The sequence below is a fragment of the Labrus bergylta genome, chromosome 4 (genome assembly GCF_963930695.1).
Source record: "Labrus bergylta chromosome 4, fLabBer1.1, whole genome shotgun sequence".
NCBI lineage: Eukaryota > Metazoa > Chordata > Actinopteri > Labriformes > Labridae > Labrus > Labrus bergylta.
Genome location: NC_089198.1, coordinates 25,540,708 through 25,565,658, shown reverse-complemented (window position 1 = coordinate 25,565,658; position 24,951 = coordinate 25,540,708). Strand labels below are relative to the sequence as shown.

At 39.4% G+C, this 24,951-nt stretch overlaps 2 protein-coding genes across 2 annotated transcripts; one reads left to right on the top strand and one right to left on the bottom strand.

Moving 5' to 3' along the window:
• Positions 1-90: 90 nt before the first annotated feature.
• On the bottom strand, positions 91-2,671 carry LOC109985057 (chemokine XC receptor 1). The gene is made up of 2 exons (XM_029277608.2): positions 2,575-2,671; positions 91-1,791 (listed from the first exon to the last, which is right to left on the bottom strand). The coding sequence occupies exon 2, from the start codon at positions 1,779-1,781 to the stop codon at positions 726-728; it is 1,056 nt and encodes a 351-aa protein (XP_029133441.1). The 5' UTR covers positions 1,782-1,791; positions 2,575-2,671; the 3' UTR covers positions 91-725.
• A 1,454-nt stretch (positions 2,672-4,125) lies between these two features.
• Positions 4,126-23,610, top strand: LOC109985027 (FYVE and coiled-coil domain-containing protein 1). The gene is given in 19 exon segments (XM_020635240.3): positions 4,126-4,198; positions 4,833-4,913; positions 5,208-5,314; positions 5,821-5,946; positions 7,877-7,983; positions 9,312-9,455; positions 11,388-11,484; positions 11,601-12,656; positions 12,658-14,061; positions 14,601-14,693; positions 15,071-15,189; positions 15,441-15,608; positions 15,865-16,005; positions 17,424-17,632; positions 17,777-17,915; positions 18,530-18,628; positions 20,053-20,263; positions 20,817-20,926; positions 21,093-23,610. Coding segments are annotated over 18 exon segments (4,467 nt in total). The 5' UTR covers positions 4,126-4,198; positions 4,833-4,852; the 3' UTR covers positions 21,169-23,610.
• Positions 23,611-24,951: the final 1,341 nt, after the last annotated feature.

Below are 24,951 nucleotides of genomic sequence, written 5' to 3'. Positions count from 1 at the left end.
TAGCAGATTACAGAGATCAACCTATTAGTAGTTTGCAATAAAATAAACTTTGAGAGATATTAAAAAAATGGAGAAAAACTAAATAAAAGGTTGTTTACCTTTTAATAAGAAGAGTAAGAACCTTTCCCTGAACATCAGTTGCCACGTCTTATGCTGAATTGAAGTGTGGAGAACAAGCCAACCAAATAAAGAGATAGCTCATTGTTCCTCTTTTTGTTTCACATTAAGTCAGAATTGCAGCAACAGTTTTACAGTTTGAGCATGAACATTACTGCAAAGTCATTTCCGTCTAATCAACACTAAAGGATGACCAGCAGATTGAGCAGATTGCAATGAAAATACTTCTTTTTAAAAGCCTTTATACTTGCATCCAGCAGTGAAATCCATCAAAAACACACAGATTGTGATGACAACACGTTAAACGGTCAAAAAACCTTTTGCCCATCCGGGATCACACCCACATACAAAATGTATACCTGAGCTGTAGACGTAGAGACACCCACAGTCAATACAAAGAACTACTGCTAAATAGTCATATATGAGAAACAATAGTTTTCGCTCTTAAATCATCATAAGCTAAGAATTTGTAATTGATCACAAAACATTTGTTTAAAGGCTTTGATCTCTAGTGGTTTTTGTTTAAAATACCAATGAAATAGGAATTAGGTTTCCTTATAGGCCTATGGAACCTGGAGTTCAGGCTTTACAGCTGCTTTCTCTTCCAACTACATAGAGAACTCATCACCACTTGTGAGGGATGTGATTGTGAGTCGGCTTTGCCTGTTGCGGATGCTGCTGTTGCCATTGCCCAAGCACTTCAGCATCTTCTTCAAGTGGTTTTTAAATTTAACCCCCACAAACACATAAAACACTGGGTTGAGGCAGCAGTGTGAAAAGGCAAAAAGTCGGCTAACAAAGAATGTGTAATCCAGTCGTTCGGAAGATTTACAGATTGCAGGGAGTGCATTTGAGTCAGCGGGTGGTTTTGGCCAGAAGTACAAAGACTTTAGGAAAATTACTATATTGTAAGGAGTCCAGCCTACAAAGAAAACAACCATTAAGGTAAAAATTAGCTTTAAAGTTTTGTTCTTTCTTCTTTGGGCAGGGGGACGCAGCAAACGACACATGATCTGAGAATAGCAAAACAGGAACACTATTGAACTAATTATAAAGAGGATATTTTGTTGGTAGATTCCCCACAAGCTCCAGAAAGAGTTCATGTACACACAGTGATTCTGGTTCTGGACTTCGGTGAAGAGGAAGGCTGGACTGGCGAGCAATACACTCGAGGCCCAAATAGTGACACATGCAAGGACACTGTAGCAGCAAGTTGGTGACACTAGGGCCGAGAGAGGATTCATGACGGCTTTGTAACGGTGAGCCGTCATCAGGATGAGGATGATACCGCTGCTGTAAAAGCCAACACAGAAGACAAAGTTGACTATTTTGCATGCAGCATCCCCAAACGTCCATCCATACATGTGGTAGTAAGCAAAGAAAGGTAAGCCCGTGGTGAAGAAGAGATCCGACACTGCCAGGTTCAGGATGAAGGTGTTGGTTAGGGATTTGAGATTCTCATACTTTGCCAGAATCCAAATGACCAGGATGTTTCCAAACAGACTCAGGAGCACCACAAATGAGAAGAAGATTGGCGTGATGTTGGCCCCAAAGTGTATAACGCTTGTTTTGTTGCACACTTCATCTTGATAGTCATCGTCATAGTAATTCTCGTAGTCATTGGTGCCTGTAGCGGTGGCAGTAAAGACTTCAGTTGTAGCCATTTTCTTCCAGCTGGAAGAGAAATTTAAAAAAAGAGAAGTTATTTTTTGAGTTTGTAGTTGGATTATATCAAATAGCTTCAAGGGTATAAGCACATTTGACTTACTTGATACGGCTTAAGCCATATTGGTAGTTTCGGTTTAATTTCCCTAAAATTTGCAATCCATTGTTAAGATATTAATCTCTAACAAATCTCAATGAACACAAAGGAAAGTATTTTTGAATAACATTTAATATAGAGGTCTGAATAAACAAAAATATTACATTTGTTTAGATTGGTGTCTGGAGGTACTGTCACTGCTGGCAACACAACTAAACCACACACTTTATAATATTCTAACATTTTCACATTCTTACCACATACACATCCAATTTCTCACATTAACAATATGTAGCTAACATACTGTATTTTGTCAACATGTACTCTATGTGTTTACATTTAGTTTGCTGGACATACTTTTCCTTATTTTTCTTATATCTTCTAATATATATGTTTATGGAGTAGAATGCATTTTGTTGTTGTTGCCTATATATGTGTTTCCTTGTGGTTGTCCCTCCAGTAGTGCATTGCTCCCTTATAATACAATTTCAATCAAGTTGTCTTTTGACAAATAAATATAACTGGTGAACAAAAATCCATTGAAAGACATTTTGATTAGTTTGTAAAATGCTTATAATGAATGTATGTGTATATATTTCAAACTTTGTACAATTCCTAAACAAATTTGTATGACTGGCAAATGTATCAGCGAAAGAATAAAAACAATTGATCGCATAAAAAATAGTTTACTTTACCTTTAGTATTTCTCAGTCCTTTTGCACGCACAGGAGCTCTTGTGCTGATGACGCTCCTTATATATCTACCACAAAGGTGAACAGAAATCAGAGCTCATTCTCAGATCCACATATAACTTCTGTAGAACGACATTGTTTAACTTGTGCATGTGATCACTTTAGCGTTGCATCTGCGCATACAGCGATTAGCCTAGCTATCAGACAATCTGATTAAGTCATCTTTATTCTGACCAGCACAAATAGTCTCTGTGACTGTCGTACTATATGTGGAAAGTTGTTTTAAAATGACACGTTTTAAATAATAAAATATATTTTTTAACTGTGATGGCCAAGCAGAAACAAGTATTTACAATTCAAGTAAAAACACTTCACATATGCACAAGTAAAACAATGTTGTTGTACAGAAGTTATATGTGGATCTGAGAATGAGCTCTGATTTCTGTTCACCTTTGTGGTAGTGTCACAACCTGGCTCAACAGAGCAGTGACAAAAGAGGGAGACCACACATAGTCGGCAACATTATTCAACGTTGTTTACTTACATTATTCAACTACATAGTGTTATGCTTGTGAGGAGGTCAGTGTGTATGCAATGATGACTGTGTGTGTGTGTGTGTGTGTGTGTGTGTGTGTGTGTGTGTGTGTGTGTGTGTGTGTGTGTGTGAGTGTGTGTGTGTGTGTGTGTGTGAATGAGTATCAAACTCCAACACAAAGCACAAACAAATGTTAACAGCAGTATGCAGGAGAGAAGAGAATGCGGAGATTGAGCAAGTGTGCTTTGTAGACTCCCAAAACCAGCCTGCTCAGCTGTGCTGCATTAGAGTCCTCCCTGACTCCACCCACATCTACCTGCAACAAGGAGAACACAGCCAGCAAAGGGAAACAAACAGGAGAAGGCCAACCTCGAGGCCGTCACAGTAGACAGTAGAAGGAGCGTCTCCAGCACAAGAGCTTGAATCTAAGCTACTGTGATTGGCTGAATAGGAAGGAGACATCTGATTGGCTACAAACATTTCCCTGCTGAAAAAAAATACATTTGTGAATCTAACCCTCTAACCACGGCAGGGGAGTCTCAAAAATCCCACACACAAATGCAGTGAGGTCCACAAATGACAAACAGTTTGTAAATGCAGACTGAACAGTTTATATATTTGTGGATTTCTATTACATATATACAAAACTATAAATATTTGTGTGTGAATCAGAAATACATTTGTGAATCTTATTTTTTTTTATTTGTGGATTTGTTTTACATTTATATAGAATTAAATATGTGTGTGTGTGCATTGAAATACATTGGTGAATCCTTCTGTGTGCATTTGTGAATATTGAGACTGATCTAACTCCATATAGAACAACATTCTTAATGGTTATTCATGTGTTAGAGACCTGTTTCATTAAACATTGGGTTAAAAAAAAAAAAAAAAAAGCACGAGAACGGGTCTCATCGTTCTGTTTATTTACCATTTGAACTCTCAACCGAACTAGGATGAAATGCCGCAGCAGTAACGAGCGACCATTTGTCCATTGGACCCGTCAATCATTCGCAGTGCCCGCCCACGGCGATAGCAAGTTTCTGCGGTATCACCTACAAACTGGGCACTCGGGACAATTTAAACAATCAAGTACGTGTGTAATTGAACTATTTATTTTATGTTGAAGAGTTTGCCTTTATGTTCAATCTTCCTGAAATGCTCTTTCATAGAATTTTACAGCGGAACCAGGAAATGAGGAGCTGAGAACAGGTGCATTTCTGGTAGCTCACGCCAGCTTCCGACAAATCGGTGTGTTTGTCGGTGGGTTTGTTGCGATTGTTACGCCGCTAAAGAAGTGAATGAAGTCAACTTTGCTGGCTTGTTGTGGTATCTTTCAGATAAAAGTGACTACATGTCAGCTGAATGGTAACACATAATGAGGTTGTGATTCGCTTTCACCTGCCGTCATGTTGTTGTAAAGTGTCCCCTTCAATACATAACCTCAACAAATTCATGTACCCTTATTTATATAATCTGTCTCATTTGAGAAGACCTATTCGGTATGCAGAACTCAGAGCTCACACTTTTTTTTTTTCTGCAGAGGTGAAACTCATTGGTCGCAGATTGTTTCACGTTTGATTGTGCACTACTTGTATTTGTAGTTTTTTTTTTTTGGGGGGGGGGGGTTGGCACAGATATAGAAGAGTGTTTACATCATGAGGGGTCTATATAAAATATGTCCCTGCACTAATCATTCCCTCTGTGTTTTTTACACTTCAAGCAGATCACTGCCCTCACTCCACTATGGCCTCCTCCTCATCAGTTGGAGATAATCAACTGCAGAGGATAATCAGAGATCTCCATGGTAATAAAAATATTCACACTTAAAGTAAACACGATTTTTTTTTTATATATATACAGTGAATTGCTCTGTGTGCCTTGCTGCAGGTTTTTGATGTTTACTTTATGAATTCATTATGTGTGTAAAAAAGGAAATGGACCAAACAGGAGAGGTTTAAGTATAAAGACGAATCTGTACACAAAATCTATAACTCCCAGAGCTATCAGAAGATGTTTGCATTATTTGTGTACACACTAATATGATTTTATATCTGTGCATGACTTAATTTGTTAATAATGCTTTTGCTGTCTTGTTTAGACGCTGTGTTAGAGTTGAGTAAAGAGCACAAGGAGTGTGGTGAACCTGTGACCGATGACAGCGCCAACCTGCACAAGTTCTTCTACAAATTAGAATACCTGCTACAGGTACGGTATCACATGGCTCATTTAAAGTTGATGTCTAGGTTTTTTTTCCTGTGTTATCCAGTTTGAAAGTATGTTCATATCACTCTCCACAACAGTGATTACCAATTTGGGGTCAGTCCTTAAAGGGGGTCACAATGTGGATCTTTAGGGGTTGTTGTTTTTTTGTATTTGTTTTAATCCTCTCTTAGATACTCTATGTGGGTCATGACTTGTCATAAAACTCTAAGATGCAACAAACTGTTGGGTAACTTTGTTTTGGGTTGACCTGTCCTGACCTCACACATACAGTATGTGTCTTGTTATAATATGTGTGACTAAGCCTTATTTGGCTACAGTCATGGAACCAGTCATGTAGAGGGCTCTTGATACCAGATTGTGGAACACAGCTGAACCACAAACGCTGAATCAAGAATTTACAACATACTCAACAGTGTCAGACTAACCACCATGTCACTTTGAACACTGTCATTTGATGCAACAATAAGGTGCTTGTTTGTGGTTTTCAGTTTGACCAGAAAGAGAAGACAACCTTTCTTGGTCAAAGAAAAGACTACTGGGATTACTTCTGTGACTGCCTGATTAAGATCAAGGGAGCTAACGACGGCATCCGTTTTGTAAAGTCCATCCCTGAGGTAATCCTCCTCTGCAACACACAAACACGCACACGCACACACACACACACACACACACACACACACACACACACACACACACACACACACACACACACACACACAGTCACCCTCAATGCCTCGGCTCTGCCATAGCGTGTCACACTTGCAGACACACAAATACACAGTGACTGTATAACCAGGTAACTAATCCTGTGCTCAGTGAGGTACAGTAAGACGCATGCTTCTAATTTACTTGCTGCCTTACGCCCGTACCTGCTGCACTGTACTGTGTGTACCTCACGCTCTATCCTGGGAATTCACAGTGGTGAGCTTCACAGTGGAATACCTGTAGTAGTCTGAATTTGTACTATACATAATTGGTAGCCTGTTTAGTCTCCAATGTGTCTTCTATCGAGGGTTGGTTTGTGTTTGTAAAGCTTAAAGAGTTTTTGTTTTCAGGTGTTTTTCCCCTTGAGGGCTATAGGCATATACAAGCCATATTGATATTTCTAATATGTCTGCATTTAAAAATAATTATGATTACATCACTGTGCTTGATATTAACTCAGTAAGTCTATACATTCCAAGAAAATTCATTTTAAAAGGTTAAACTGCAGTGACTTCCAGCCAATAGTCCTTTTGCCATTCCTTTTTTTTTTTTTTTTTATTGTAATATTGACAGAGAATTCAAATCCAGCATCATTTTTGGATTAATGATGCACAGTGACACTTTTGTGGTGTAGTGAAGGGCTGTGATAAAGTATTATTGTTATCACCAGCTCATCTGCCCTTTCTGTTTTCTGTTACTATGCTTGTTGTTACCATGAGTCAGACCTGAGGTTGTCTTTTTTCATCTTCAGATGTCTTGTTTTTGTCCGACCAACAGACTAAAGATTTTTCTTTGATGTTCATTCTGTAAATGAGGAACAAAAAGCCTGCAATCATCATATTTTAAAGACTGATACCAGGGTCAGCATATACCCTCATACTGGTTATTTCTTGATTTAAAAGTGTGGTACTCTTACGTAAAATATTACTTTTACTCTTCTTGTTCCTGTCAATCAGTCACTGCCATAAATGAGTCTCCAGCTGGTGTCCTTATGGGAGATCTGTGGGCCTGTTCTCTTGCTTAAATCCATCCATCTGCTTATGTAGTGGGAGAGTGTGGGCTGACAGACTCTGTAGATTACGTGTCTATACAGTGATTACCTTTGAACTTTGACTTTCTTAAATGTTCTTTTCAGGACGACTTTTTGAATAAAGGCTATTTAACACAGGGGTCTATGAACAACTAAATCTGAAATAATAAGAAAACTTTTTTATTTAGTTTGAAGCCCTTCTTCCATGCAGCTCCACAGATGTCAGATTTCTTGTTTTTCCATGCTTTATATCACTGTAAACTGAACATCTACACATTTTGGGCTGTTAGTCCGAGAAAACAACACAACATTTGAAGAGGAATCCAAAAATCTTACAAAAGCATTACCGCAACGGGTTTCACAAACCAAAAAAAAGTAACATCGTTGATATAATCAAATCAGTCAAAAAACAACAACAGAGAAATCATGCTGAAGGGACTTTTTTTCGGAGTCAGAAGGAACAGGTTTTCTTGCATGTGGAGAAAAGTTTGGGCATCTCTGCAGCACCACACGACTTCATTATAACGCTTTTTTGTCACTTTTTTTTAACTGTATACACACTTCAGAGTTAAGGGTTGTACTCATGGTAATATTTTAATAAATTATGCATGCTCTAATAGTTGCTGGAGGTGAAACTTGACGTCACTTTTAAACACAAATGATTATAAAAAGCATGGCCACTTTACAGTTTGCCCTCTATGACCAGGCTATAAAAGATCAATTACTGGCCACCGAAGTCAATCCACATCACAGTGAGGTAATGTCTGATTGTAGAAGTACACTAAGTGTGTTTTTTTGTGTGTTCTCAGCTGAAGACATCACTGGGGAAAGGAAGGGCCTTCATCCGCTACTCACTTGTTCACCAGCGACTTGCCGACACGCTGCAGCAGTGTCTAATTAACCATAAGGTCACAAGGTCAGACAACATATATGTAAACACTCAAACATTACACTGCAAACATATTCCAAACATGTTGTCCTGAGTGTTGCCTAGGTAGTGTTTGCCCACGTAGTGTTTGTATTTTGAAAGTCTCCTTTTATTGGGAAGTGTGTCTCTCCCTTCCTTGTTTCTGTGTCATTTCTGTTTTTGCTGAAAACACAACAGACACTAAACCAAACCAAACCCTCCCACGGTCTCATCTCACTTCCTCAGCCTTTCATAAAACCCTAAAGTCAGTCTTTTCGTATTATTTGACAAGGAAAGTCATTTTTTTTTTTATGTGCATTGAGTGCATCAAGCTTTGGTTGGCAACTTTTTTTCCTTTCTTTGTTCATGTTCGTATCATTTTGAATTCAATTCAACTTGTATTAGTCAAGTAAAGTTTAATTTATTTATGAAGCACATTTAAAAAACTACTCATGTGGGCCAAAGTGCTGTACAAGCCAGACAGACTGTAAAATTAAAATAATGCCACAACTAAAGACTAAGAGCACACACATTCACAATAATACACAAATACTAAAGCGAATGAAATTTAAGAATAAAATGGATTAGAGCAGAGATTAAAGCCATAAACAGAACATTGATTTTATTAGAAGCATGTGCTTCTTTGTTTTATGACAACAATCAGGAAATGAAACACTCTGACAAAAGAAGGGCACTTCAAGGTGGTGTGATACACTTAGTGATGGAAACTATAACCTGTAGAGTCCAATGCTGTGTCATTGTCCACCAGAAGTAATCCTGAAGTGTTTGTTTATGTGTTTGAAGTGGATTAGAATTGGAAGGAGCTCAGAAGGGGAACGCTGGGAGTTTTTAGGTTGGATGCTTTAAACATTAGACTTATTCATGCTGTGTTTCCAAAGTGTCCTACCTCAGCTTCATGTTATATAATAACAACAAAAAAATATCAATGCTTTTATTCAGAGTGACCATAAGGATTTATCTCCAGAACTGTAAGCATAATCCTCGAGTAAAGTACTTTAACTTAATCAAATGTTTAGATCGCTACAACAAACCAAAACAACTTCCTTTAAAATCCTTCAGATAACTTCAGACGTTTGTAGCTGTTTGTGCTCTTTTGGTTGATCGTTCTTTTTCACTCTGTCCAAAGATCTTTATAAATAATGCTCATTAACAACTTTGGCATTTGTGAATCATTTCAGGATCTTAGAGGATTATTATCATGCAGGAATCCGAATCCACTGTAAAACAAGATAGTGTAGCTTTTTGCCAAAACATGTGTGTGTCTATTTTCTTTGTATTATGTCACATGGTGTTTGTTTATGTTTTTCCACACACAGTGACTGGTATTATGCCAGAAGTCCGTTTCTCAAGTCTCACCTCACTGCTGACATAATCAACCATCTTTATGAGCTCAACCAGATCCAATTTGATGTGGCAGCCAGAGGTTACGACCTCGACGCAGACTGGCCAAGCTTTGCAAGGTAACACATGAACAGCTGCAATGTTTCTTTAACACTTTAATCATCAGTTCTGCTTTGTTCTTGTTTTTGACATCATTTGGATGTAGGGGTTTTAAAGATGTAATGTTGGGCTCTTCATGACTTTTATTGGAGAGAGAGAGAGAGAGAGAGAGAGAGAGAGAGAGAGAGAGAGAGAGAGAGAGAGAGAGAGAGAGAGAGAGAGGAGAGAGAGAGAGAGAGAGAGAGAGAGAGAGAGAGAGAGAGAGAGAGAGAGAGAGAGAGAGAGAGAGAGAGAGAGAGAGAGAGAGAGAGAGAGAGAGAGAGAGAGGAATGTCATGCAGCAAACCATAGCTATAGGTCGGGTTTGAACCCGGCTGCCCGCTTTGAGGTATGTAGCCTCTGTACATGGGACACCCCAGAACTAGGTGTTTTAAATGAATTAATATTTATTTTCATGTCATTTACATGACCCATCCCACATGGAATTATTCTGACAAACTATTTCACATAAAGAGATTTTTGGCTTTCAGGCAAGTTATACTTAACATACTTTTCACATTTAAAATCTTCCTTAAATAAACTAAGTTCTCAGCTTTGGCTTTTGCCAGAAATCTTCTGCCCTTGACTTTGTACATTTGAGAGCCGCACTTGAGATCTTAACTCCTCAATATCCACCCTCACTATGTTTAAATAATAACAAGGAAGAGTGAGTACTAAATCTGCGTCGGGGTTAGAAATCATTTGTCAATTATTCATTCATAGACGTGATGAGACGTCTAATCTGAAATCCTGCACCAGTTTAGTGCAGCACATGTACAATTGTGCTGCAAAAGGATAACGTATTTCACAACTTGAAGTAACACTTAATTAGCCGATCAATCTTCACATTCACAGCTCTTTTTTTTTTTTTTTTTACTCAAGTGTGTGTGTGTGTTCACTATGTGGGTGCCCACATTGTGAGCGTTGAACGCTGTTACTCACGTCAGCACGTTTGCCACAACTATTCACTTCCTTGTTGTCACAGTCACTCCACAAGCAGCGGACGTTAGTTTTTAATAGCGTTATGTAACAGTATGTTGTTGCTCTGGTTGCACCACATTACTGTGAATCTTAATCACGTGTAATGCTTTACAGAAACTCGTAGTCCGGCACAGACTATTACTGGGAAGTCATCTAGAGGGGGGGGGGTTGAGCTCACACATGTCAAACACATTATAAACAAATATACGGGCGATAACATTAACAGACACTGTTTCATGAGAGTGGTTGTTACAGATTACTAAACGATAATGGTATCATAATTACACATCTGGATTGATGAATTTATCCCGCATTAACAATCATAAATCATTGATGAAGATGAAAACATCCTTTGCCTTTTAGATGCTCCTTCATTTTCAACTTCTCATGACACACGTGTGTCAGCTTTCTGTTCAAACGCCTCCTCCTTAGATCAATACTTTAAATATATAATTATTAAGAAGTAATGAATTAGGGGCGCAGGATAGCATAGTGGTTATATCACGCGCCTCATGCACAGAGGCTGTAGTCCACGTTGCAGCGGCCGTGAGTTCGAATCCAACCTCAGGCCCTTTCCTGCAGGGTCGTCGCCCCCCCCCCCCCCACCTCCCACTCTCTCCTCCCAACATGTCCTGTCTCTTTTCAGCTGTCCTTTCCAATACTATAAACTATTAAACTACTAACTACTAACAAATACTATAAATTACTGTAAATTAAAACCTACTTAGTACTTGGTCAGAACCTGCACAGTATATGCTGGAAATTGGTACGGAATAACAAATAAATAGGTACTGTAGTTCAGCCGCTTAATACTCCATTTTAAATTGAAGTTTCTTTTCATTGTCTACTAAGTATTTTTTCCATGTTTGTCTTACTTGCACTATTTAATCAGGTGTTTTGAAACATAATGTTTGATTTCTGATTTTCTTCAAGGCGAACATTAGGCACTGCCTCGTCAGCGTTCCCGTGGAGGCCTCCCAGCCGCTGCTCCAGTGTCAACAGTCTTATTAGCAGCTACTCACACACACAGGTCCAAACATACTTAATATAAATCATCTGCACAGACAGTCCTGTTCAAATACTTGTGTGAGTTTGACTGAACTTTTCAAAGCACCTGACCACATCTCTTATTTTTTCTCTAATTAGGCGCCTGAGTTTCTCCCAATCCCAGACCTGAATCATAGTCTCCTTGGTGAACTAGGTGAATTGGGGGAACCTTCTCCATGTAGCATCGCAGAGAACCTCCGCATTGAGCTCGACCAGTCCGAGCTCAGACAGCAAGAGCTTCTTGTACGTGTTCAGGAGTTAGGCAAAGAGGCTGATGAGTTAAAAGGAGTTGTTAAAGACCTTCAAGGCAAACTATTAGAAGCTCATGAGTCCTCTGAGCAAGCCGTGTCTACAGCGGCCCAATTCAAACCCGAATCAAATCATCTGGAGAAAGCAAATGATGTTCAAACCTGCAGGGAAGATATAAAAAAGGAACTTCAAGACAGACTCACGGCAGCTGAGAACAAAAATATGGAGCTTCTGTCCAAGTTGGATGAGGCTCTGAATGAAAAGGGACAACAAACAGCTAGCTACTGCGACTCAGCCTGGAAAATCCAGGAACTCCTGGATAAACTCAAGACAGCAGAGGAGGAGAGGTTTGAGGCAAAGAGAGAGGCGGAGGACAGGGCCAGGCACTCTGAGCGTCTGTCCCAGGAGCTTAAGCTCAGACAGGAAGAGTTGAAGGGAAGTGAGGAGAAGCTGGCTGAAGTAAAAGCCGGAGCTCATGACGAACGAGAGAAGGCGCTCAAGCGCCTGGAGGATCTTCAAAGTGCAGTCGGTAGAATTCAGGGGGCGCTGACTTTGAAGGAGAAGGAGTCGGGGAACTTGAGAGCTCAGCTTCAGGATCTACAAGCATCACTGGAGTGCAGAGAACGGCAGGCAGAGGAGCTGAGGAAAAGACTGCACGAGGAGAGGGAGGAGGTGGAGCAGAGATGTAGCAGGAGCAGTTTCCAGAAAGAGGAACTCGAGAGCCAGATACTAGACGTAAGAATAACTCTGAAAAGCAGAGACAAAGAGCTAGCCGCTAGCTCAGAAAGAATCAAACATCTAGAGGAGCAGTTGGAGAAGCTAAACGTTGAGAAGGAAAGCTTGAGCTCTAGACTTTCTGATAATGAAGAGTCCTCCTGTGATCAAACTGAAAACCTTGAGGACTTCAATACAGGACTTCAATACCCAATGTAGCAACCTCAAGGAAATGAATGCTACACTGCTCCAAACAGTTAAGCAGAGCGAGGGAAGCATTACAGAATTGACTGAGAGCAGAGCGGTCTTGTTAGACCAGCTAGCATCTTTGAGGGCCTCTGAGAAACACTTAAAAGGCAGAGTTGATGCTGCAAAGATGTGTGTGGAAGATCGAGAGAAGAAGCTTCTGGATGAAAACCTTCATCTTGAGGAGATTGTCCAGAAACAACTCTGCCAAAAGGACATATGTGATGCTCAATTCAAGAAGCTCGAGCAGGAGAATAAGGAGCTTCTTCAGTTACATTCAGCATTGAAGATACAGTTAGCCACAACTCAACAGGAATTAAACTCACTCACTGCCAAAGCTGCACAGTTGGACAAGAACCTTGTAGTGTCCCAAAGAAGCCAAGGGGAGTTGCTCGAAAAACTTCAGGAAACTGAGTGTAAACTGAGAGAGCAGACTGTTAAATGTGGACTTCTGCAAGCTAGAGCCGAGGAGCTGGAGAACAGGTCTGTGGAGCTACACGATGAAAAAGGAGCTGCCGAGAGCAACGAAAAAACACAGAAGCACCATGATGAGCATCAGACCTCTTCGCTGGAAAACAAAGAGGCCCCGTTCCGGCTGGTTATAGCTGAGGCTCAACTGGAGCTCAATCTAAGGGAGGTGCATCGGCTTCAGGAGGAGGTAGTGGAGCTCAGGGCTCAGCTTTTAGCAAGAAGTGAGGAGAGGCTGAAGGTTCAGGCGCTGCAGGAGGTGACAGAGTCCTCCAGAGAAGACCTCCGGGTGTTATCAGAACAACTCAAAGTCCAGGTGGAGGAGCTAAACCGCAAGCACGTGGATGAGATTCTTCGTTCCAGAGAGCGAGAGGAGGCTCTCATACGGGAGCGTGACGTTGAGGCTCAGGCTCGAGTGGGACTGGCTGCAGAGGTGACAGCCTCCAGAGATGAGCTCAATAAATGGAAGATGCGTTATGAAGCCCTGTGTCTGGAGAACAGTGAATCTAGAGAGGCGCTGCATAGAGCAAATACAGAAACGGCTGAACTCGGCGTGCACGTGTGTATGCTCACTGCCGAGAATGAAGAGGCTCGTCTACGCTGGGAGGGTTTGTCAACAAGGCTGCAGGAGCTGGAGGAGGAAGCCGCCAAGGAGCCAGAGAGGTTGAATTCTGGCATGGAGCAGCTACGCCAGGAGAACCAGCAACTCCTTGATCAGCTCCACAGCGAGAAGGGTTTGTTAGCAGTGAAGCAGGAGCTGCAGCAAGAGCTGAGCCTGGCCCAGCAGGAAGCTGGAGCTGTGCAGAGGACGAGCCAGGAGGAGATTCAGGCACTCCGCTTCCAGCTCAGCAGCCAAGCCATGAACCACAGCAGCCAGCTGCAGGTCAGCTACATACAGTTCACCCAAAAAAAAAAAAGCTTAAATGCCTTTATATACATTTAAGAAACACAATAATGGTAGGTTTGGTTTTGAAAGATTATTTCTTAACATCTTGTAAACTAATATTTTTTTTAAATCAATAATTAGTTATTACAGAAGAACGGCAATTTCTCTGCCTAATATGGACAACCAAGTTCCTAATTAACCTTTTTTTTTTATAAGAAAGTGCAAGGCAACAACTAAAAAAAAGGAAGTAATGGAGCATTGCTTACTGTTGGAGATAAACTCTAGTTTTTTTAAATAATACCACCAAGTCAGAATGAAATTGGAAGTAACTTCACTTGGCCTCTTGAAGTCTGATTAAGCAGTTTTAATTGCTGAATTCAGGCTTTTTTATTTTGCTTGAGCAACTAACCTGTAGCCAGAAATGCTGGGTAACAACCTGCATGCAGTAGAGTGCATAAAATGTACATTTCAGTTATGTAAGCATTGTCAGTAAATGTTTTTTCCTGATGACTTCTGTGGTACGTGTTTCTATCTAGACTGTGGATAAAGAGTTACTGGAAGTGAAGTCACAGCTCACGACTGAACAGGAGGAAGTGGTTGACCTGAAGAACAAACTCAAAATGTTAGAGGTGAGAGGATGTCCTCCTGAATGTCCTGAATCCTGCAAAAATGTTTGAGCATAATCAGCAGAGTATTCTGGCCCCTGTCTGATCGCCAGAGGAGGGATGTTTTGATTCATGCTTCTGCAGTCATACTACATAAATGTGGATTTTAGGATGAAAAGGACATTGTTAATCTGTTAAACATAACTGCAAAGTGATGTTTCTGACAAATTCATATATGTACAACTCTTATGAGTATTTTTTGTGTCTTGGATTGATGAGTAAAAGCACGTGCTTCAGTTGCATTGTGTATCGCAGCAGTTGAAGTAATCATAACATTGTTGTCTCCGGCATAATTCACAAAGAAGCAGAAATAATGTGTTGCTTTGCTGTACTGATTGCAGGCTGAGAATCAGAGATATTGCCAACAGATTGAGCAGAAAAACATCCAGATGGCCGAGTCTGAAAATCTCATCCAGCAGAAAGACGACGAGATAATCCATCTGAAAGGGAATTTATCAAGGTGAGATACTTTATTCATAATCACACATTCTGGACCAAATTACAGTTCTGTGGGGAAAAAAAGCCTTTTTATCTTTTTGATCTTGTTTGTTTGGATCAAAATGTTGATTTGTTTTTGTGTAGTGGGCGTTTCCTGGGATAATTGTTGTTAATTGTTATTTTAATTCAAACCTAAAGCTGCGTTCACTTGATCAAAGTCACACACACACAAAAAAAGCTTTTAAATAAGTTTCTGTGTGTTGATGTATACAGGTCTGATGAAGGTCTTGCAGCAGCTCAGAAAACCTGTCAGGAGATGTGTGAAAATCTTCGGAGAGCCACGCAGGACAAACAGAGCTTTGATCTGAAGACAGCTGCTGAACTTGATGATCTTTACCGCACCAAAATCAATCTGGAGGAAAGGCTTGTAGAACTCATTAGGTATAAACACCTCGGATCCACTCTTATTCACCTTTGCCAACCATTGTTTTCTCCTTTTTTTCTTTGTATTAGTGAATTTAATTAGTTTTAAATATGTAACGGTGGATGATCCCTATGATCCCCTATATTTGTTGAAACGGTCTTCAGTCGTGTTTTTTTCAAATGCCTGCACACAAACCACCTGTCTTCAAAATCTGCTGTACACTGTGTGCTTTTATCACATGCATTAAAAAACGCTTGACGGCGCTCTCTGCAGGGAGAAAGACGCACTGTGGCAGAGGACAGACGCCCTGGAGTTTGAGCAGAAACTACGGGACGAGGAGACAGAGCGGGATGTCAACTACTGTGTGGGCTGTCACACTCAGTTCAGCTGGTGGCTGCGCAAGTACAGCTGCAGGTCAGATGGTCCTCTGTCTTAACAAACCAATCATGTCCATAACGGTATTACAGCATAGTAAACTGCTGTCGATACCGATGAAATGAATGTTTTTTCTTAATTGATGAAATACAAATTAGCAGATCATTTTAGCCTCTATACTTTGATTTTACATAAATCGCCACTCGCTTAAAACATTCACAAAGTCACCAGTCATTGCAGTGGTGCAATATCCTGACATAGTCCATTGCATGTGTTTGGAGAGACATTTGACAGAAAGTCAAATGTCAGAGGAACTGAGTCACTGCCGCCCAGTGACATTTTGAGCTATATTTCCCACACTTAGACTTTCTCCAGAAAGTGAAGTAATACATTCTACTGAACAGTACACATCAACATTCTGCGTAATGGTTGCTTTGTTTCTCAGTATTCAGAAACAGAATCGCCTCTTTTATGTGAACATGTTAAAGTGAAGATACGATACATGATATGTACAAGTAGAACATACAAAATGTGTTCTTTCATTTCATTCAAAACATTTCAAAAGCTACACTGAAATTTTACCATAAAAAAAAATTGTTCAGTCAAACATCATTTAAACAATTTAAACAACATTTTATTTCATATTCATGCAGTTTTAGATCATTGAAATGTTAGAATTATCTTTGTCAAGTTTTCACAGATTGTCAGGTGTTTTACATGTGAGCCTTCATACACTGAGCAGGTTTTTTAGCTTATTATTTCACGCTTCTCCTTGCCTAACTCCATGAGGATTTATTTTAAATGTTTGACTTTTTTCGAAAATCGTTTGGCACCTATTTAAGAAGATAGGCCCGGACACTTGCTCAAATGCCACAAAAAGTTTTAATTGATCACAACGTTTCCACCAGAGGTCTTCTTCAGGTTATAATTTCAAACATTTTGTGGCATTTGAGCAGGTGTGCAGGGTTATCTTCTTAAGTCTGCTGATTTTGCACTGCCCTGCACCTAAGTGATTTTTGTTTTTTCTATTTTGATGCCTATTGCCGTTGCAGTTAGAAACTTGTTGTTCCACAGTTGTTCTAGAGATTCAAGAGACTGCTCAGTGTTTTGATCAAAGCTGAAACTAAAGATGAATGGTGCTTTAATGTTCTTCTCAACGTCTCAACTCTGTGGCCACATTCTGCAAAATCTCAGATATTTGAAGAAGTATCTTGAATGCATTTTTTATCTGATGTAATTTCCAGAAAAAGTAATCATTTTTCCAAGAATGTGTCTTTTTTAATCTTTCAAGTAAAGAGCATATTTTTGGGAAATTGATTTTAAACACTCTCAATACGAAATCTTTGCTTGATTACCTAAGTTTGTCTTCTACACTGGAATAATCTACATTCATAATGCATTTCATAAGCACTCATTACTCACCCTATTTATCTCCATCACATTGCATCTATTTCCAGACTGTGTGGGCGTCCCTTCTGCTACTACTGCTGCAGCAACACAGTGAGCACCCAGCAGGGCGGCAACAGAGAGCGCTGCTGCAGGGACTGTTACAACCAGCACAGCGCGGTGGTCGAGCGCCACCCACAGGAAGAATTGGCTACCAGCACACCAGGGACGCCTTTCCGTCGTTTGCTGCAGGCTGGCAGATCTGTGGCCAGTGTGTCAGGTAACAGAACAAAGACTCTCTCACTCTGAAGTAATGTGTCGCCTGCTGAGGCATTCACACTTTGGGTTGTGCTTGAAAACAGGATACACAGTGCTGTGAGAGTGAAGTGGAGTAATAAACATGAAACTGTTGTTTATGTCCCAGGAGCAGATGAAGGAGGTAAGCAGGATGATGGTGTTTTTGACATCATCACAGATGAGGAAGTGAGCGGGGTCTACAACAGTGAACTCTCTTTTGCCACTGCCTGCTCTCCTGAACACGGACAGCAGGGGGCAGCACAGCTGTAAGTATCTGACATGCCTTCACTCTATGGAAGAGGAGGCTGAGGTTCAGTGAGTCAGTGGTACGGATGACAATCTACAGTATATGATACTACCTTTAGAACAGTCTGTTCTGTCTATTCCAGATTTTCTTCTAATGGATATCATTCACAAAAATCAAACATTATTTTCCACAACAATATAAAACAATGGCCTGATCTGGAAAAATGAATTAGATTAACTTTTTTACAGTTTCTTATACATTCTACATTGCCTTATTATAAAAGGCTTGAGAACTCACACACATCATTGGACTCCTGCATTTCACAGGCAGCTGCATCATGTGTTTACGTCCTGGCTTCAAATACAGTATTATTATAAATTTGTTTTTGTGATATTAAATCTTATATTATGTCAGCCATTCGAGTCATTTTTAGACACAACGTATCTGTAAGAGAGAAGACATTTTTTGTAAGTTTTCTGTTTTGCTTTAATTAATTGTGCACATCTTCAAATGACAGTGCATGTAAATATGTGCTTTCACACTAACAGTTCTTAAAGTTTAAATGTTTTTTTTTACAAATGTGTCTAAATAGTTACAGGTTCGTCATCACTAAATATCTGTCATTCTTTCCAGAAGCAACAGTGCCAGTGCAGGAGAACTCACGCCAGATGAAACTGAAGACCTCATTGCTCAGGACGCGGAGATCTGCCTGCTGAAGTCTGGAGATCTCACGTGAGTTTCACATGAAGTGATAGTTCCGCTGGACAACCCTGAGAGAAGCAGGGTGTTTACTGTTTATGTGTACTGTATAGAGTCAGAGGGTTGGAGCTTTAAGCTATTAGAGGAAGTGTCTTGTGTATTATTCCGCTAAGAAGTTTACTCTCAACAGCAAAATGTGAAGTGAAACATGGCACTTCAGTGTGTTTGGTGGGAGGCATTCTTAAACGTTTCATGTGTTGTGGGTTTCATTGTTATAGAGAAAGATTAAAGGGCTCATGTCAGCAGGTACCTGCAGAAGTAAAGTGCATATGAGTAAAAAGCAAAATTTAAGGCATACAACTAGACTAACTTCAGAACTTTGAGAAGAGAACGCCCTTATTTTAACACTGTTTATCAGTTTGTGAGTCTTGAGAAGTGTATCTGCGTATGTGAACACAGCTGCATGTGATGTCTTTTACACACTGACCCCTGAGCCTTTCCCATTTGATGCATGCATACCCCACTCTCTCTGCCCAGCATCTCCTGTCTCTCTTCAGCTATCCTATCAATAAAGACAAAAGGACCAAAAAAAAACATCTTTTAAAAAAAGAAAGAAAGCTGAGTTCATGCTGTGCCAAAAGACTTCGACCTCAGCCTCACTTGGATGTTCTTCTTCTGCTAAAAGAAATAAGGCTTAACCAAAACACTGTAGAGTGTATATCTATTTAGAACATCCTCTGCATGTGTATTATGTGCCGCCGTTTTTGCTGATTAAAACGTTTCTGGTTTGACATAAGAGGCAACGCATAGTCCATAAATCCAAGCTGACACAGCCTGTTGTCATTTCAGGCCAAAATCTACATCTGACGTCACTCAGCTTGCAGAACAACACACTTAAAGCTGTGTCGAGCTGCGCTCTAAAGAAACAGCGAATACCATCAACAACAGCAAAAGCTTTATTCTCTAAACTTAACTAGCATGGATTGAGATATAATTGAAAACTAGGGAACAGTAACTTTAATGCAACACAAAGAATATCAGCCAATCGTTATATTCGGGAAGCTGAAAACATCAAATATTTAATAACTTTATTCATCTTTAACCAACACAATCTTGATGTGTTGGTGGAAGGTGAGGTTTGAATGAAAAAGGACACCTACATTTCTTGCAATGGGTGTGATGTTAGCAGAGAGAGGACCGAGGGAACTTTCAGTCTGGCTGATGTTTTGGTGTGGATAATTAAAGAGTATGATTTCTGACTTTGACTCATTTAATTGTAAAAAAAAACTTTGAGCCATCCAACATTTTATATCCTCGAGACAGTTAACTTTTAATTTGACATTAACTTTGATTTTCTTGACTTTTAGAATAATGCCTGATCTTCTCTGCAGCCTCACAATGTGGTATATATTGTAGACTTCCCTTCACCTTACCCTGTTTCATTCCCTGTGCTGCAGACTCTCTGTCCACTTCACTGTGGATGAAATCTCAGGGTTTGGAGACAGCTCTCGAGAGCTCTTCATCAAGTCCAGCTGCTACAGCACCATTCCTATCACTATGAGCAGTCCCGGTCCTACTGTCAGCTGGACGTTTACCTCTGAACCCAAGAGAATCTCCTTCAGCGTGGTCTACAGAGAGAGCGCAGAGACCCCGCTGGAGCAGGCCAAGGTGACACACCATACATGTCAGACACAATACTTTGACTTAGGGTGCTTGTCATAGCCTGGTCCATTTGATATCCCACTACATCACCAGAGACACATTCTTTCACAGCAGGCAGATTTATTGTACCAACATCTGCTAATCAGCTAGTACAAAAACAGCACAGTGGAAATACTATTTATTTATTCAGTTGGTTTTATTAACTGCAGCTAGCACAGTCCCCCAGTGAGGAGGAAATGTACTGGTACATTTTTACAGATGAAAAAAGAGTCAGCAGGACAGAGCTCATGAATGTGTTATTGCCCTCCACTCTTTAATTGCTTTAGGATCTCAACTTTTTTTTCGATATTTCATGGTACTCTGTAAAGTATAGCAATGCAAATTTGTCAAGAGATTTGATAAGAGAGGATTAGGTTTCAATGAGCAGATTCTGAACTCTACTTGATTAAATGCTCAGGTTCCCATCCCTACCTCCTCTCAGTATTCTTGGTCTTGCAGGAAATATAGTTATTTTCTGAAGTTCTGAATGTTAAACAAGATTCCTGTACTCTGTCCTCAGGTTTTGATCCCTCTGACTCGCTGCCACTCCCACAAAGAGACAATCCAGGGCGAACTGAAAGTCAGAAATGCCGGAGAATATACACTCATCTTTGATAACTCCTTCTCCAGGTCAGTTGGTCTTTGACTTTGAAGGTTTGGTGTGTTTGCTTAAAATCTTTTTAATTATTTTGCACATCATTATTATATTATTATTATTTCGCAAAGACCTGCAAAACGTGACAGCAAGGGGCATCATATGTTTTTCAATGTTCCTCTTTGTTTCCCTGTGAATCAGGTTCATCTCAAAGAAAGTGCAGTATCATCTGAGTCTAGACAAGCCTGTGGTCTACGATGGAACAGACCTCCTCTGAACATGACAGGGAGCTGAAGGAGGAGCAGGTGGAAAAGTGACTCTTGAACTCTTTAAGGTCATGATGATAATTTCAAGGTAACCATGCGCTGGAATTGGGGGACAGTTAGCAGCCTCAGTGAAAGGTTGTGGCATTTTAAAGATGTCTCTCTAAGATGTGTGACTCAGCAGAATAAAACCCAACAGGTTGAAAACAATGAAGGAAAAAAACAACTTTACACTATTGAATGTGCACTACCATTTAATAAATGTTTGATGATGCATTAGTTGAAGGTTGCATTAGGAGAATCAAACTCCTGGCTGGAAGTTTGTTGCACATTTGTGTGTGTGTGTGCGCGTGCCTGCCTGCCTGTGTTTATGTGTGCTTGTGAAAACAGGTTTTTCTTGGTCCCTGACAAGGCACTAAGAAAACCTGGCAATTTTTTTATTACATCCTTGCACACTATATTTTTGCTTTAGACCGCAATTTTTTGACAAGTCTCACATTTTTTATTATTTTGTTTTTCTTCTAAAGTACAGTCTGTCTCAAATAAGAGCTAAGTTTCTCTCTACGTTGTGGAGCACAGAGATCCAGTTCAAACCCACTTTTACTGTATGTTTGGTCTTATTTTGTGATTTCAAAATTTTACCAGTATTCAGGAGATGTATTTTTGTAGATAATTTAGATTAATTGAACTGTAGAGAGATGTCTTTGTTTGACATAACAAGGGCATCAAACATTTTGAAAAACCATGATGCTTAAAAAAAAAAAAATGAATAGAACAAAAATCACAGTTTTCATATTGTGCAGCCCTAAAACATCTACAGTATTGTCATTATTTATATTCTGGGTGTTGACATTCAACATCATCCACCATGGCCTGATACACCTACAGATATTCAAAGAGAGCTAAACCGGTATGTAGTGAAATATCTGACAGTTGTTACAGTTTCTGTTCCTTATCAGTAAATCTAGTTTAATATATATTACACTCCTGAGACATGACTGGTAATAAGAAGGGAAGTGATGTTAAAGAGAATTTCATACTGAACACATTGTGTTGTTTTAGTTGCCTAAACTACATTTGAGTTTGACTAATGTAAACCTTATTTTATTGTGACCTTAACATTACTAAAAGTGTTTTTCTTGCTTCAACGTGCTGTTAGAAAAACATGACATGTTACTAACTCTTTAAGCTGGTGTGTTGGTATCACCCTGTTGTAGAATTAGCCTTTATTGGTGGCAATGCCTGTTTGTGTTTAGAGCATGCTCTGCAATCTGTTTCTAAGTTCATGAGGATTTCTAACACATGACAGAATTTTAAAGTCTATTAATAGATGTTTTATTGTGATGCAGTAATGTTAAAGTGTAAAACAAGGAACTGGGATATCTGTGAAGGCTGCAGCACCAAGTCATCTTTCAGTTTTAACTGTTTTGAGGAAACAGGCTTTATTTCACACAAATGTCTGATAATGCTGCTGAAAGAAAGAGGTCAACATTTGTATGCATGCAAACGTGAGGGTGCACATATTCCTCCAACATGAACCCTCTGGGGTAAAACAACAGAGCATTTAATAAAATGTTTCAGTGCTTTAAATATTTAGTTCTTTTAAATTAAATTTGTATAAATGAAGGGATGATGAGTTACATTTTATCTTAAGATACATTACGCTTTTAGATGGAGAAATGTTTGTTTTAGGAACACAAACAAATATAGACATGATGTTTTTTCTTTTTCGAGTGTACTTTTTTTTTATAGATACAAAAGTGTGTTCATTAATACGGTTGTTTTCTGTTAATGTGTGATCTGAGTGTGTCAGACAGAACGATTTAAATTCAGCATTCAGCCTTCAAATACTCCAAAAATCACTTTTATACTTGAAGTTGTCTTATATGGAGGTTTATTTGAAGGTTTCAAAGTTGTAATTCACCTTTTATTTTTCAAAGAGGGGTTGTTGTTTTTTGGTCGTTTGTTCAAAATGACTTGAAAGTAATGCAACACTGTTTTGTTTCATTGATGTCTTCCACTATTTTAAAAACATTTTGTAACTTATATTTCCAACATGACACTAAAGAAGATAAACTTTTATACATATCTGATCAAGAAGGGTGATAAATTGCCAAATATATATTGGGAAGACATATTTGTCTGTTTTATTGTTTAAAGGGAGTTTCTATTTAAAGGCATTGCAACATGACTGCTGTATAATGCACTTTTTCAGAGGGCTTCTTGTCTGTATCCCATGAGCCTTTGTGCCAGTTGATGAATGTTTGTTTTCATTTGCTTTGTATGTAATGTATGTATGTATGATTGTACATTTAGTGTTCTGTCACAGGAGAGATTTAAATTTTGACTTGAATGAGTGTTGACCATGTGTTTTATTGAAATGTCATTTACATACAAAAGATTTATTATAGAGTGGATATAAGGTTGTTGACAAATAAATAAGGATTGTGTGATAACTGCTGTGGATTGTTTCTTAATTTATTCAAAGAGATCTTTATTGTCATTGCCATAAAAAAAAAAAAGTCTAGCTGCTCTTTGTCATGGCGGCACAGATAAACACAGAAACATGAATTAAATAACATAAAAGATAACATCGAAAGCACACATAATAAAACCTGGGTTGTGTGGTACCGCTGTTTTGAACCACACAGTAAACATGTTTGATTCTGTTGTACATTTTAAGGCTTTTGAGAGTATTGACTCTCTTTTGGAGCTAGCCTCGTGTGGCCAATAAAGGAACTGCAGTTTTTGACACTTACAGACTTTTTTCTTCCACTCAAGGCAATTTACACTATACATGACTGCTTCGGCGTCAGTTTTCAGCTCCACGATTGTGACTCGATGCAATTATCAATGAAACTATAAATGTTCTTTTTAAAGTTGAAAACAATAAGCGAAAATGTCTCCCATCATGTATTATTTTATTTTATGCTCATCCTTATTTCTTCCAAGTATTTTTATGAAAACTTCTTCAACATGGTTTATGTATTCGAGTTTTGTGGCTTTGAGCAGCAGCTCCTAATTAGCCTTGTCACATCATATTGTTTGACATTAGAGTCCTTCAAACGAAGTGAACAAAGGGTTAATCTTGTGTGTGCATATGCCTGCTTTAGGTCGACCATGTATATTTCAAGTATACCTGCACTAATATAATACATAAGTGGTATTTGTAGATTCAGAGGTATTCACAGCGGCTATACCCGCAAGTGCCTCAGACAGCTGGGACAGAGGGATTGGTGACGTCTGTTCTTTGGGCCTTCAGATGTCAGTCAGAAATTTACTCTGGGCCACTGTTATTTTTATTTATGGATCAATTGCGCTTTGAATAATGTGAGTGTGTGTGAGGGCTTGATTATATGTATTGGTTTGTTTGTGTTTTTCTGAGCAGTCACAAGTGCAGCGTGCTTTTGTCTAAGGTATTGTTCTGGTGTCTGTCTGAGAGATAGTGTTTATGTCGTGAGGCCATTCTGTTTCTCAAGGTTAATGATCTCATTGTAAATCATGTCACATCCTTCTCTCCCTCCTTCTCCTCCTTGACTCCTCTCTCTTGCTTTTCCTCTCCTCCTGTTAGGTGCCTTCATTGAATCTACATTTTGCATTGTGGTATTGCACACGCATGAACTTGTGTGTGTGTGTGTGTGTGTGTGTGTGTGTGTGTGTGTGTGTGTGTGTGTGTGTGTGTGTGTGTGTGTGTGTGTGTGTGTGTGTGTGTGTGTGTGTGTGTGTGTGTGTGTGTGTGCGCTGGAGGTTGTTGTTTATAAGAGTGTCTATGTGTGTGTTGAATGCTAATACAGCTC

What these genes read in the sequence shown, in the direction of transcription:
- LOC109985057 (XM_029277608.2), bottom strand. Translation starts at nt 1,781, where the DNA reads ATGGCTACAACTGAAGTCTTTACTGCCACCGCTACAGGCACCAATGAC.